Source organism: Sardina pilchardus, chromosome 14, assembly GCF_963854185.1.
Source record: "Sardina pilchardus chromosome 14, fSarPil1.1, whole genome shotgun sequence".
In the NCBI taxonomy this organism is placed as follows: domain Eukaryota; kingdom Metazoa; phylum Chordata; class Actinopteri; order Clupeiformes; family Clupeidae; genus Sardina; species Sardina pilchardus.
In genome coordinates, this window is record NC_085007.1 from 11714741 (window position 1) to 11730344 (window position 15604).

Consider the following 15604-nt stretch of genomic DNA (forward strand, 5'->3'; position numbering starts at 1 on the left):
TATTTGACTACCTTTGAGTCTGAGTACCCTGTCAACATTAATAAGCTCCATGTATGGAAGTTTGGCAAACAACTGTGGTTTTCCATCTTTTCTCTCCTAATGACTGTCAATCCCTTTATTTGCCGTACTGTGTTTGTACATGTGTGATTATATAAAGGGTGTTAGGTTGAAACTGTCTGCTTTTCATGTTTTCGATTAATGCAGTAACCAGCAACCATGGGGGACGGTGAAATGGCCGCGTTCGGCAAAGCCGCCATCTACCTTCGTAAGCCTGAGAAGGAGAGACTTGAGGCCCAAACCAAGCCCTTTGATGCAAAGAGTGCTTGCTATGTGTGTGACAAAGAGGAATTGTATGTCAAGGGTACAATTAAAAAGAAGGAAGGCGGCAAAGCCACTGTTGAAGTGCTTGAATCCAAGGAGGTACTTGAGCTAGGCTGTTAAAATCACTCTGGCAATAAAATGTCATATTCACATCAGTTTCATGAACACATCTCTTTCATAAAACTGTTTTCTTCTCTGTTTTAGGAAAGGACAGTGAAGGAAGATGAAGTCTTCCCCATGAATCCTCCCAAGTTTGACAAAATTGAGGACATGGCCATGATGACCCACCTCAATGAAGCCTCTGTCCTGTATAACCTCAAAGAGCGCTATGCAGCATGGATGATCTACGTAAGCATTACACTTTTGACCAAGTGAAGACAATGAAAAAAAAAAAAGAAAAGCTGAAAACCAATCTCCTTTATTTCTTCATTCTAGACCTATTCTGGACTTTTCTGTGTCACTGTGAACCCCTACAAGTGGCTCCCAGTATACGACGACGAAGTGGTGAATGCCTACAGAGGCAAGAAGCGCGTAGAGGCCCCACCCCACATCTTCTCTGTCTCTGACAACGCATATCAGTTCATGCTCCAAGGTATGCTTTCAATTTTAAAGCCAACACTGAAAAATACATTACCTATTTGATCCATTCATGTACATCTCTATTTTTCCCCACAGACAGGGAGAATCAGTCTGTCCTGATCACGTACGTGTCAAAGTATCCCTTATAACTTTTTACAGGTTTTAATAAAGGGCTAAACTTTGCATAGCTTATACAGTATACTCTTCTGGTACACTTTGTAATTGTAAATTACAAATATTGCAATATCTTCTGTTCAATACAGCGGAGAATCTGGTGCTGGCAAGACTGTAAACACTAAGCGTGTCATCCAGTACTTTGCAACAATTGCAGTCTCTAGTGGGAAGAAGGCAGCAGAGGCACCAGCCAATGCTGCAAAAATAAAGGCAGGGACCCCTTGAATATTTTTAGGCCAATTATCATAAAGCACCAGATATGAACTTCAATAACAATATATCTATGGACTTGCAGGGCTCTCTTGAAGACCAGATTATTGCTGCCAACCCACTGCTGGAGTCTTATGGTAATGCTAAGACTGTGAGGAATGACAACTCTTCACGTTTCGTAAGTTTAGTCTCTTATCAAAACACATACCTCTATTTTGTTGTTTTTAGAGAGAATGAAAATCTTAGAGCTTTTCTTTTAACAAAACACACTAAAACCTTATTTTATATATAATAGTATTTTTTTAACCATTCACTGGTTTTCTACTTTCTACTCTACACTATCATATTTTACTTTTTGTATCAGTAAAGGCAGTATTCATTTTTACTCTTAGGTCTATTACTGAATATTTTAATATTTGTTTTAATACTTTAATAGTTTCCTCATTTGTAACTTGTAACGTGCATTGGTTAACAGCTTCAGCTAAACAAATACATGTCATTTCAAAATGTAATCCCAAACAGGGTAAATTCATCAGAATTCACTTTGGCACATCTGGGAAACTGGCTAGGGCTGATATCGAGACTTGTAAGTATAATTAAATAATTCATCTGTTTAAAGAAATATTTAATTATTGCCTTAAATGTATCAAATGAAAATGCATCCTTTCCTGCTTAACAAGATCTACTGGAGAAGTCTAGAGTGACATTCCAGCTTCCTGATGAGAGAGGCTACCACATCTTCTACCAGATGATGACTAACCACAAGCCTGAGCTCATAGGTAAGGTTAATATTTTCAACCAACATTCAAAAATCAATACATGTCATTCTGAATTCATAATATAATTTGACCCCTACAGAAATGTCCCTCATCACAACCAACCCCTATGACTTCCCAATGTGCAGTCAGGGTCAGATTACTGTGGCCAGCATTGATGACAAAGAGGAACTGGATGCCACAGATGTAAGTCTTTCACATAAGTATTTCCCCCCTTTGATTTCTTGAAAAAGCTCCAAAATAATCAAACAATTTATCATTTCAGGATGCCATTGATATCCTGGGTTTCAGCGGAGAGGAGAAAGTGACCATTTACAAGCTGACTGGTGCTGTGCTACATCATGGCAACATGAAATTCAAGCAAAAGCAGCGTGAGGAGCAGGCTGAGCCTGATGGCACTGAGGGTAGGTTACACTAATGGACCAGTCACTTCTAGTAATAACTAAAGGGTACTCTACTCTTATTTATTTATCCATTCACTCATTCATTTTTGACTGATTCTCAAGCAGAACCATTGTCACTGCTACTGTACACCATGCCCAAAAATGAAATACCGCCATGTGATTATATCAACATGGATATTCATGTATATTCATATTCTAAATTTCCTTCTGGATTAAGAAACTATCTATCTTCATTTAAAGACAAACATTTACAAAACAATGGTCACTCTGATACCTTTATTTTTGTGAGACTTGTCTATCTTAGACAAATGTTCTGATTTAGGGAGAGGAGATTTAGGTGAACAAACTTGTTTCATAAGTTGTCCCGAATTTGTTTGGAGTGTGGAGTATGAAATTGGTTGCTACAAATGTCAAAATGCTACACTTTGCCACTTTTTTTAGATGCTGACAAAGTCGCTTACCTTCTGGGCCTGAACTCCGCTGACATGCTGAAAGCTTTGTGCTACCCAAGAGTGAAAGTTGGAAATGAGTTTGTCACCAAGGGTCAGACCGTGCCACAGGTATTATTCTAGTCACTAAGAGCTTCACAAGATCACAAACCACTTGGCAGAGTTTGGACAGAATTGCTGATAGTGAAATTACCTGTTTTTATCATATAAGCATTTTAGTTTTAGGTTTGAATATAGCATGACCGTTGTTTGAATAATCTGTTTCAGGTCAATAACTCAGTTTCGGCCTTGTCCAAGTCCATCTATGAGAGGATGTTCTTGTGGATGGTCATCCGTATCAACCAGATGTTGGACACTAAACAGTCAAGCCAGTTCTTTATCGGTGTGCTGGATATTGCTGGCTTTGAGATTTTCGATGTGAGTGTTATTCACCAATTCAATAGTTGTTCACCAACTATTTATTTCTAGTGACTCATGTTGTAATATTCTCCAATTATGTATGACATTTCTCCTACATAGTACAACAGCATGGAGCAGCTGTGCATCAACTTCACCAATGAGAAACTGCAACAGTTCTTCAACCACCACATGTTCGTTCTGGAGCAAGAGGAGTACAAGAAAGAGGGCATTGAATGGGAGTTCATTGACTTTGGCATGGACTTGGCTGCTTGCATTGAACTCATTGAGAAGGTCAGTTTCAATGAATCAACTGAGTCAAGCACTAGATTTGTGTCGTTTTATAATTCCTACTTTTAAAACTCATTTTCCAACAGCCAATGGGAATCTTTGCCATCCTTGAAGAGGAGTGCATGTTCCCCAAGGCCTCTGACACCACTTTCAAGAACAAGCTGTATGACCAGCATCTTGGCAAGAATAGGGCCTTTGAGAAGCCCAAGCCCAAAAAAGGCTGTGCTGAGGCCCACTTCTCCCTGGTGCACTATGCCGGCACTGTGGACTACAATGTTACTGGATGGCTGGACAAGAACAAGGATCCACTGAACGATTCTGTTATTCAACTGTACCAGAAGTCGGGAGTTAAACTCCTGCCTACCTTGTACCCACCTGTTGTTGAGGGTAACAAAAAACCTATACATGCCTTCAAGCTCATGCAAAAATATCCTGTTCGTGAAGTACAAAAAACTGCATATATATATACCTCAACTATTGAATAAATTGTGTGTCACCAGAGACTGGTGGTGGTGGTGGTAAGAAGAAGAAGAAGGGTGGCTCCATGCAGACTGTGTCATCACAGTTCAGGGTATGTACATTAAACCAAAAACAAAACAAAAAAATCATCCTACTAAAAAGCAGAGCGGATGTTTTGATTGCATTTTTATCTCAACAGGAGAACTTGGGCAAGCTGATGACCAACTTGAGGAGCACCCATCCTCACTTTGTGCGTTGTCTGATTCCAAATGAAATTAAGAAACCAGGTAAAGGGTGTTTGGTAGTCAATGAAGATATAGGCATTATTCATCTATTATGTTGAGAATATGAGATCTCATCTCTATTTGACATGCAGGTTATATGCAGAACTTCCTGGTCATTCATCAGCTCAGGTGCAATGGTGTGCTGGAGGGTATCAGAATCTGCAGAAAGGGTTTCCCAAGCAGAATCCTCTACGGTGACTTCAAGCAGAGGTGAACTGAGAAAGCCAATGAAGTATTACATATATTCAATATTGTCTTTAGAGAGGAAAAGGTAATGCTTTATATGGACATTCATTTATTTCATTCAGATACAAAGTGCTGAATGCCAGTGTCATCCCTGATGGTCAGTTCATTGATAACAAGAAGGCTGCTGAGAAGCTCTTGGGATCCATTGATGTTGATCACACACAATACAAGTTTGGACACACAAAGGTAGATTCCATGCAATCTAGAGCACAATATTTCTATGTCAGATTCATCTTGATATTTTCCTTATTATTGTAATATTTCTCTCTTCAGGTGTTCTTCAAAGCTGGTCTGCTGGGTACCCTAGAAGAGTTGCGAGATGAGAAACTGGCTTCTCTGGTCACAATGACTCAGGCTCTCTGCCGTGCATACCTGATGAGGAGGGAGTTTGTGAAGATGATGGAAAGGAGGTAAATTTGTATATCAAACACATTCAGCAGTTTGTAACCCTCTCAATTAACAATGCAATTGTTGTGTGTTAAATGAAAATCTTAAATATGCCTGAGAAGATCCTATTACTGTATGTTTTACTAGGATAATAACGGTATTGTAAATCTCACAATATTGCGATATCAAAAGTGTCTCGATATTATTGTGGACAAGTGACGGTATAAAAAGATATAACAGGCAAACATTTAGTAGTTTAATTTCATTTTGTATGCAACAATGCACTGCATACAAATGAGAGTTTGAATTCACAGAGAATGTTTCATTATCTACCAAATTACTAAACTAATAAGCTTCTTTCAATCTGATGTAGGCAATTGATATCTTAGTTCATTGCCTATAGAAAAATGTCAGATTAGCATGAAGCATATAATAACAGACAGTTTTCCTTTATGCATGTCATAATCATATCATGTGTGAGATGTGATGTGATGTGGTATCTAATGACCACGTTTTGCCTATTAATACCAAAATTACCATCCATATTTATGCCATTTAATTACCCATTTATGGTCTAATACCAAAAGTAAGTTGGTACTGCGGATTGTCAATGAGGTATTATCCTATTGTGTGATTTTGATACGGTTACATCCCTACTTTCTAACCATTTAATGTAATCATGATTCCACAAAGAATATTTAAGTATACGTTTCACCACTCTTCTTGTGTAGGGAGGCTATCTTCACCATTCAGTACAACATACGCTCATTCATGAATGTCAAGACTTGGCCTTGGATGAAGGTGTACTACAAGATCAAACCTCTGCTGAAGAGTGCTGAAACTGAAAAAGAGCTGGCCGGTCTGAAGGAGAGCTATGAGAAACTCAAAGTGGACCATGAAAAGACAACAGCCAGGAAGAAGGAGCTGGAGGAGAAGATGGTGGCTTTGGTGCAAGAGAGGAATGACCTGGCACTGCAAGTGGCATCCGTAAGTGTATACTGTATGATTTCAACATTAATAGCACTGCCCCGTCTCAGCATTATGTTTTCAATAACATCTAAAGTCATGCTTCTATGTTATATTTACAATAGGGATCTGAGGGTCTCAATGATGCTGAGGAGAGGTGTGAGGGTCTCATCAAAAGTAAGATCCAGCTTGAGGCCAAGCTCAAAGAGACAACCGAGAGACTGGAAGACGAGGAGGAAATTAATGCTGAGCTTACTGCCAAGAAGAGGAAACTGGAGGATGAGTGCTCTGAGCTCAAGAAGGACATTGATGATCTGGAGCTGACCTTGGCCAAAGTGGAGAAGGAGAAACATGCCACTGAGAACAAGGTCAGGAATAAAATGCTGACCAATGTAATCTGTAAAAAATAAAACATCTAAGTAACATTGTTAACTAATGTTAAACTTCTTCTATGCAGGTCAAGAACCTAACTGAAGAGATGGCCTCTCAGGATGAGTCCATAGCTAAGCTGACAAAAGAGAAGAAAGCCCTCCAAGAGGCCCACCAGCAGACTCTTGATGATCTTCAGGCAGAGGAAGACAAAGTCAACACTCTCACCAAATCCAAGACTAAGCTTGAACAGCAAGTTGATGATGTAAGTACAAATATCAACATTTGACAACTTATCACACTGAAATTTAACCATTTCTTACATTCTCACCTCACATTTCAAATTTGCAGCTTGAGGGTTCCCTGGAGCAAGAAAAGAAGCTCCGTATGGACCTTGAGAGAGCCAAGCGAAAGCTTGAGGGTGACCTGAAGTTGGCCCAGGAGAACATCATGGATCTAGAGAATGACAAGCAGCAGTCTGAGGAGAAGATAAAGAAGTAAAAGCATTACTTATTACAAAATATTACTGTTTAATTCCCTTGTATACAGCCAACTTGAGAAAGTATTTTTCCTTTTCTCCAATCTGTTTTTAATCAGGAAGGACTTTGAAACAAGTCAACTTCTTAGTAAGATTGAAGATGAACAGTCCCTTGGTGCTCAGCTACAGAAGAAGATCAAAGAGCTTCAGGTTTACTTGTTATCCACCTACTCAAAGTCTGAGCTTTATTACAGTTCTCTTTCTGACTTATATATATTTTTTCCAACAGGCCCGCATTGAGGAACTGGAGGAAGAGATTGAGGCTGAGCGCGCAGCTCGTGCCAAGGTTGAGAAGCAGAGAGCTGATCTCTCCAGGGAACTTGAAGAGATTAGTGAAAGGCTTGAGGAAGCTGGTGGTGCCACTGCGGCTCAAATTGAGATGAACAAAAAACGTGAGGCTGAGTTCCAGAAGTTGCGTCGTGACCTTGAGGAGTCCACCCTGCAGCATGAAGCTACTGCTGCAGCTCTCCGCAAGAAGCAGGCCGACAGCGTGGCTGAGCTGGGAGAGCAGATTGATAACCTCCAGCGTGTCAAGCAGAAGCTTGAGAAGGAGAAGAGTGAATACAAGATGGAAATTGATGATCTCGCCAGCAACATGGAGGCTGTTGCTAAAGCTAAGGTTGGTGAGATGATTAACCTCAAGTTATCATGTAAACAAATCAATTTACATTCATTTGAATAATGTTTTGCTACAAATGGACATTTTCATAAACAGGGAAATCTGGAGAAGATGTGTCGCACACTTGAAGACCAACTTAGCGAAACCAAGGCCAAGAGTGATGAGGGTGCCCGTCAGGTCAATGACCTCAGTGCTCAGAGAGCACGACTTCAGACAGAAAATGGTGAGCTTGGTCGCTTGGTTGAGGAGAAAGATGCTCTTGTGTCTCAGCTGACTAGAAGCAAACAGGCCTTCACTCAGCAAGTTGAGGAACTAAAGAGACTGAATGAGGAGGAAGTCAAGGTACTAATACCTGTGCATGAAATAAAGAAGTTGTATTACATAAGTCACATTTTGGGAAATGCTTTATAAACACCCTTACTTGTTAACAAACAGGCCAAGAATGCCCTGGCTCATGCTGTTCAGTCATCACGTCACGACTGTGACCTCCTAAGGGAGCAGTTTGAGGAGGAGCAGGAGGCAAAGGCTGAGCTTCAACGTGGCATGTCCAAGGCCAACAGCGAGGTTGCTCAGTGGAGGACCAAGTATGAAACTGATGCCATCCAGCGCACTGAGGAGCTTGAGGAGTCCAAGTATGTGCTAAAGTGTAATTTGCTAATACAAAAGCGTGATTTGGATATGGATTTTGTCCACTAACACCTTCTATTTTCTGGGATACGTAAATCTGGTATTTTTTCCTTCAGAAAAAAGCTTGCCCAGCGTCTCCAGGAGGCTGAGGAGCAAATTGAGGCGGTAAACTCCAAATGTGCTTCTCTGGATAAGACTAAGCAGAGACTCCAGGGTGAGGTTGAGGACCTAATGATTGATGTGGAGAGAGCCAATGGTCTAGCTGCCAATCTTGACAAGAAGCAAAGAAACTTTGACAAGGTAATACTCAAAACATAATTCAAATTTGAAATGTAGGTCAAGTTTGAATAAGTTTAACTCTCATAAAAAAATATTTCTTAAAGGTCCTAGCTGAATGGAAGCAGAAGTATGAAGAGGGTCAAGCAGAGTTAGAGGGTGCCCAGAAAGAGGCTCGTAGTCTCAGCACTGAGCTGTTCAAGATGAAGAACTCCTATGAGGAGTCTCTAGACCACCTTGAGACCCTGAAGAGGGAGAGCAAGAATTTGCAACGTATGTGAAAATAACGCAAATACATACCCCACTCAAAAAATATTTTAAATCTTCCAGAATATATTGTCTTTAATATAACTGCATATTTGCAGAGGAGATCTCTGACCTGACTGAGCAGCTTGGTGAGACTGGAAAAAGCATCCATGAGTTGGAGAAGGCCAAGAAGACTGTTGAGACTGAGAAGTCCGAGATCCAAACAGCCCTGGAAGAGGCTGAGGTAAAAACAATTTCTGCAGGCTTTTCTATACAGTGAGAAACAGAAATTAAGATGTTTTTTCTATATGTATATAATAATAATATTCTTCACTTTCTTTTTAGGGAACTCTAGAGCATGAAGAGTCCAAGATTCTTCGTGTCCAACTTGAGCTCAACCAGATCAAGGGTGAGGTTGACAGGAAGCTCGCAGAGAAAGATGAGGAGATGGAGCAGATCAAGAGGAACGCCCAGAGGATAGCCGACTCCATGCAGAGCACTCTGGACTCTGAGGTCAGGAGCAGAAATGATGCCCTGAGAATCAAGAAGAAGATGGAGGGAGACCTCAATGAGATGGAGATTCAGCTGAGCCATGCTAACCGCCAGGCTTCTGAGTCCCAGAAACAACTGAGAAATGTGCAGGGTCAACTCAAGGTTAGTAATATCATAAAATATTAAAATGATCCTGTCTGATTTAATCGTACCATTACTATTTGGTTAAAAGTAACAAGTATGTCCTTAAATCAAATCAATAGTATATGATTTATTCCGAACTTCCGTCTCTTGGTAGCATGACATGTCTTTTGTCATTCCATGCTTTCCTTTTAGGATGCCCAACTGCACCTTGATGATGCGGTCAGAGGACAGGAAGACATGAAGGAGCAGGTTGCCATGGTGGAGCGCAGGAACACCCTGATGGTGTCTGAGATTGAGGAGCTCAGAGTTGCCCTGGAGCAAACAGAGAGAGGCCGCAAAGTGGCTGAACAGGAGTTGGTTGATGCCAGTGAGCGTGTTGGCCTCCTGCACTCCCAGGTAGAGAGAAGGATATTCCAAAATGAATGAGCTCAAAATATATACCTTTCAGTTCATATTAATTATAACTGACATGATCTGGTTTGTGAATTTTAGAACACAAGTCTGATTAACACCAAGAAGAAGCTTGAGTCTGACTTGGTTCAAGTCCAAGGTGAGGTTGATGACATTGTCCAGGAGGCTAAAAATGCTGAGGACAAGGCCAAGAAAGCCATCACTGATGTAAGCAATGTTTTATTTTGAACTTTAGTCCTGTAAATGATGAGCTAAATACTGTATGTAGCTAGTATGATCTAAAACACAATGTCACATGATTCAGGCTGCCATGATGGCAGAAGAGCTGAAGAAGGAGCAGGACACCAGTTCTCATCTGGAGAGGATGAAGAAGAACCTGGAGGTCACTGTGAAGGATCTGCAGCATCGCCTGGATGAGGCAGAGAATCTGGCCATGAAGGGTGGCAAGAAACAACTTCAGAAACTGGAGTCCAGGGTAAGTGACTAAAGTTGGGTAAGAAAAAAATGAAGATGAAGCAAATTGTCATTGTCTTAAATGAAAATCTTACTCATGTAAAGGTTCGTGAGCTGGAAAATGAGATTGAGGCTGAACAGAGACGTGGTGCTGATGCCATCAAGGGAGTTCGGAAATACGAGAGGAGAGTGAAGGAGCTCACATACCAGGTACAAAGTTTCTTCAAGCACTACTGAACAGCATTTAACTTGAGAAGGACAACAACTGACAGGTTGTTTGTCTTTTCAGACTGAGGAGGACAAGAAAAATGGAAGCAGACTGCAGGACCTGGTTGACAAGCTGCAGCTGAAGGTCAAAGCCTACAAGAGGCAGGCTGAGGAAGCTGTAAGTAGTTCTTAAGTTTTCAATGTGGTCAGATGTCATTTTAATACAAGAGATTGTTCTTTTAATTTTAATTTGAAAACACTGGACTAAAAAGCATAAAAGATACACTTTGCAGTGTTCATCCAAACACCATCATAAGTTGTAATGAATGCAATAGGAAGGATGAACACCAGAACATTTTGTAACGCATATTCTTTTCAATCCAATGTTTTCAATTTAGACTTTTTAAAAGCACCTGGAACCTAAATTGATCTTCACAGATTTTGGTATGCAAATATTGGTATTCTTCAAAACAGAAGCCTTTTAACACTCAACAAACATATTTGCTCATAATTAGGAGGAACAATCCAACTCCCACCTGTCTAAGTTCAGGAAGGTTCAGCATGAGCTGGAGGAGGCTGAGGAGCGTGCTGACATTGCTGAATCCCAGGTCAACAAGATGAGAGCAAAGAGCCGTGATGCTGGAAAGGTAAATCTAATTGACCATATTCCAATGTATTGTTATAAGCCATCATGTGTTCATATTCAATTTCATTTAATTCCTCAATTTCTCTTTTTCAGGGCAAGGAGGCTGCAGAGTAAATCCTGTGAACTGTCTGGTGACTCCTTTGGATTAATATCCTGATTACTGTGTCCATTTTGTAATTCCTACATAATAAAAGTCTCTTCAGAGTATTTGCGTATATTGTATTTCATCATAATCAGAATTAGCTGTGATCAGAATCACACTCAGAATAATATGGTTGTTTTTGTAACATGCTTCAACCTCCCTATTTGAATATAGTCACTTTTAAAATTTCCGGTATACCTTAGGTTAAAACCAATTTCTGCTCCCAGTCTAGCATTTGGTCTAATTAGGACAGACTGCGGTTTATGGTTTAAAGTGTAACTGCACCCTGAAATATGTTTTTGAGCTGTTGATTGATTGAAATTACTCATAAGTGGTGACCTACACTATTACCAGGGTTAATATTGATAAAAATCGTGTTTCCCGAGAAAAGCAAAAATTCTTATGATTTTGTATGGTTTCTACCTTTAAAGAAACACCAAGTTTTGCTCTTGGGGTCCCCCTACAGTTGGGAAACAGTATTGTCTTCTTCTAATGTAAAAATCTGTCATCCTCACATCAGTGGATACACACAGGGATGAAGTGGAGGCTAAACGCAAGTCCACCTCTTTAATATCAGAAATCGAGTTTATCATTTATCATCTTTTAACATTCAAAGATCACACAGTATTACATTCACAGTATGTGCACTCATCAACACTCTAATAACCGTTTAATACCACTGGAATTGATATATATGGAATTGATGGTGGAATAACCTCCACCATCATCAAACACGTTCCGAATGCCTTTTTAAAAAATCCGATACTGCATGGCGCAGACCACCTCACTGAGATTCATATTTTACCCACCTCTTATTTTACCACTACATCCCTGGATACACGTGTATCTGACAAGCCGATAGCCCCGAACTTTATAGATGAATCTGCAAAGTTGACAAATCAATTTGCATTTTAGCCTGAGGCAAGACTCTTTCACTAGAGAAATAAATAAACAAACATAAGTATCAGCCTGCAGTCATTATAGGCTAGTTGGCCTAAGAGATGATGTTGTCCGTCCAATCATGTATTAATTCTCTTCAGCCAGTATCACTGCTGCTAAAACGGCTTTCAACAATGTCATGGACTCTCAGAAACATTTCAACTCTCAGCCACCTCCTCCGGTGTCCAACCTTACTGCGGATATCATTGCCTCTTTTTACAAACAAAGTGGCAGCAATCCTCAGTCAATTCTCTTCATGCCCACAAGACACGACAGGCTGAGATAAACTTTTTCAGCATTCACGTCTCTCTCTAAGAGTGAGGTATCTAGACTCCAGACATGTAGTCGTCCTACCACATGCGTGTTGGACCCCAGTTTACACCTCTACTTATGAAAACTTGCTCTTCAGAGAACATCTCCTCTCATACTGAGGCACTACTTACAACTAGTCTTGCAGATCCTTGACTTACAGTAGCCTACAACCTAATTGTGCCATTGAGGTCTCCACGACCTGGCAACCTTGACAGGGAAGAAGGAGGCAGTCATTCCCAACTGTACTCATTGATGCACTTATTCCTACTGCACTCTACTTGTCTAGATTTGACTCATTTTATCCCTTTCTATTTTCTTCACTCTTACTGCTCTCTATCTTTTTAATTTAAAAAATGTTCCTTGAATTGTTGTTAGAGTTGCTTTAACACTAGAAGCGCCAATCGCCGGTCATTTGACCGCTGACGCGCATTACTAGAAGCGCCGTGTAGGTTTGACCTAGATATACCTAGAACTGCCGGGCTGTGGTCATTTGACCGCAGTGATTACAAAAAAAAAAATCTTTTCACTCGATTAAGTTCCAGGACCCTACGTTCACAACTTTTCCTAAATACGCGTGTTTTGTCACCCAGAATTTTTACATGATCAAAAGCACACCGGTACAAGCTAGTTTAGAGCTATTTTGCGCTCACTTATGTGACAACACTATGTTGTCTCGCGTTCGGCCATGTTTGTCCAGGCTGCTATTCTCTTTTCTCACAGCAGATGTCGCAAGGGCTTCCTGTCAGTCGGGCATGAGAATAATATAAAACATATAGTTTATATATGTGCAATATGTATTATATATGTGATTTATTTTAATAACTATTTTTCATTTACATGGCATAGTCTATGGAGGCGATTTACAGTGGTAAAATGCGAGTTTGTTTTGAAAACGTTGCAACGTTGTTCTAAGAGGCAGGCCTAGGCTACATGTGTAAAAAATATTTTCAGCTGAAATTCGTTGTAGCCTATTTATGTACGTAGGGCGCGTATGCCTACGTACATTCATAGTTGTATATCTTATCTTCTATTTGTAGGCTATCTTTTAAAGCTCAGACTAATGTATAACCATTTTCTTACATATTTGCTGGACTGACTGAGTTACGTAATGTCAAACACCTATCCAGAGTTGTACGTAATGTCAAGTGGTGCAGCGTTACCACCACGTCTAAAATCATGAATGATACCAATGAATCATTCTATAGAGAGCCGAAGTCCCGCCCTTCTACTTCCGGTCTATGGGACCTATTTTTCGATTTTTAATGCATGGGAGTCAATGGAGAGATAACAATTATTTTTTGGTCCCATTCGAGTTGGACCGTGCATTTCACATATGATGTGTGGGAATTTAAAAGATAATTTTCCACATTAATAAAGTTCTGTTTTTCGTTAGACTTTAAAAGTTATGTAAGTTTTGTGCGAATCCGTTCAGTGGACTACATCTCTTGTCTCAAGCGATGCACGTCACCAACTAGCAAACGAGAGGCTGGCTAGTTAGCTAGCTACCATGCTAGTTAACGGTTACATCTTGCTGCCAGCTAAGTCACTTAACAGCAGTGTTTGTACAGTCTATGAATGAAATACAACTTATCTGGTGTGTTTAATCCTCTGACTCATGATATTTTCATCGGCAAGGGGGAAGCTCAAATAAGACCTGTTGCTGGCGCCCGTGGCTGTGAATTGGTCTAACGTCACTAACGCGACTGATGTGTACGTAGTCGTTGGAAACACGATCTTTCACAATGTTGTAATTCACTAGTTACAACATACTTTTCAAATGTCTTTACATGAAAAATTGTCATTAAAATTGACAAACATCATATGGGTAATTCAAGGCACAAGACAATCGGGACCAGAAAATAATTTAGATTTCTCCATTGACTGCCATTAAAAAAAAATCCAAAGATAGGTCCCATGGAGGCAAACGGAAGGGGCGGGACTTCGGCTCTCTATAGGACACGGAATGAATAATTGAATTAGTCTGTGAACCGAGCTAACTAGCTAGCGGACGCTAGCTTAAAAAGCAATGGAAGTGTATGGCAGTAACCATGACAATACAGCTATGCGCTGCCAGGTCACTAACAGTTGAAAGACTCCGCTTAAACTGTATATACCGTTGCAAGTTCACTTGAGTATAAACTGCCCACTTTAACTAATGTCACTAATGTTATTCAGGTAGTTGTCATTTCAAAGAAATGACACAGCTCCGTTTAAAATGTTACCTTAGGTAGGCGGCTAGCTAGCTAGCTAGCAACCAGACATTAAGCAGCAGCAGCATGGTCTGATATTAAGTTATTTTCTTAACAAACCCATACACTAAAAATTACACTATTAGGCTTGAAATGATCAGAAAAACGTACAGATTATGACAAAATATTCCAGAATACCGTCAACAAATCCAGAAAGCCATAATGACCAATTTATTGATAACATTCCACAAGTCTCCCATTGACATTAATGCAGCGAGGGCGTTAGACCTGTTCAAAAAAACCTTTTTTGGTTATTTTAAAGCCAATTGCTGTGATTCCCATTCTCCAAGCTGTGTAATGACCAGATATGGTAAAAAATTTGATTTTCGACCATGGGAAGGCCTGCCTCATGTGCCATGAAGTTTTTATGTTGATTTGTGTGAAAAACGCTGGAAATGTTGGATATTGGTGTTCTATTTTACATTATACCTTGACTAGAATTAACCTTAGAGCATCATATGTGGTACCACATGAAAGCTGATAAAATTTCCTTTAATATGATACCCAATACATTAACAATCTAGACTATTATGGCTGTCTTAGGAACGAAAATATGTACATTTTAAGGAATTTCAGAGGTGTCAGGTCAGACAATACACCATTGTACCGAATACATGTTTACTGATTCAACCAAATATAGTGGCAAATAGAAGTTTGAAAGAAAATATATTTTATAACATTGGAACATTGCAAATTACTAAGTCAGTTGGAACACAATATCAGGGTTATGAACATCAAACTAGATAGATAGATAGAGATACTTTATTAATTCCGAAGGAAATTAAGGACTAATAAACTATACTTACACAACATTATACGTTACATAATCACTTATTCAATGTGGCTTTCTTGAAGCTGTCAAATTTCCTCCTATGAAACTCCACAACTTGAAGGAGGCAACTTCTCTGTTGTGGATCTGTAGTTATCTAAGTGGCAAAGTCAGACATGAGTTTAACACCTTGTTCAGCTACATCGTTGTTCACCTTTACAGA

The 15604-nt window shown here is 39.9% G+C and overlaps 1 protein-coding gene across 1 annotated transcript; it reads left to right on the forward strand.

Annotated features, from left to right (window-relative positions):
- Positions 1–216: 216 nt before the first annotated feature.
- LOC134100421 (myosin heavy chain, fast skeletal muscle-like) lies at positions 217–11128 on the forward strand. Its single transcript, XM_062553609.1, has 38 exons — positions 217–420; positions 526–669; positions 757–913; positions 997–1024; positions 1164–1284; positions 1370–1462; positions 1807–1870; positions 1965–2063; positions 2143–2246; positions 2326–2464; positions 2906–3024; positions 3181–3330; positions 3433–3603; positions 3687–3987; positions 4101–4171; positions 4259–4346; positions 4436–4553; positions 4652–4775; positions 4863–4999; positions 5708–5963; positions 6068–6310; positions 6400–6576; positions 6663–6808; positions 6909–6999; positions 7079–7468; positions 7565–7810; positions 7904–8100; positions 8212–8395; positions 8479–8644; positions 8737–8861; positions 8963–9271; positions 9446–9649; positions 9746–9871; positions 9969–10139; positions 10223–10327; positions 10407–10502; positions 10840–10971; positions 11064–11128. The coding sequence occupies exons 1-38, from the start codon at positions 217–219 to the stop codon at positions 11082–11084; spliced, it is 5817 nt and encodes a 1938-aa protein (XP_062409593.1). The 3' UTR covers positions 11085–11128.
- Positions 11129–15604: the final 4476 nt, after the last annotated feature.

Coding starts and splice junctions, on each gene's coding strand:
- LOC134100421 (XM_062553609.1), top strand. CDS start 217: ATGGGGGACGGTGAAATGGCCGCGTTCGGCAAAGCCGCCATCTACCTT. Junction 1,871..1,964: donor TAGGGCTGATATCGAGACTT/GTAAGTATAATT, acceptor CTGCTTAACAAG/ATCTACTGGAGAAGTCTAGA. Junction 10,503..10,839: donor AGAGGCAGGCTGAGGAAGCT/GTAAGTAGTTCT, acceptor GCTCATAATTAG/GAGGAACAATCCAACTCCCA.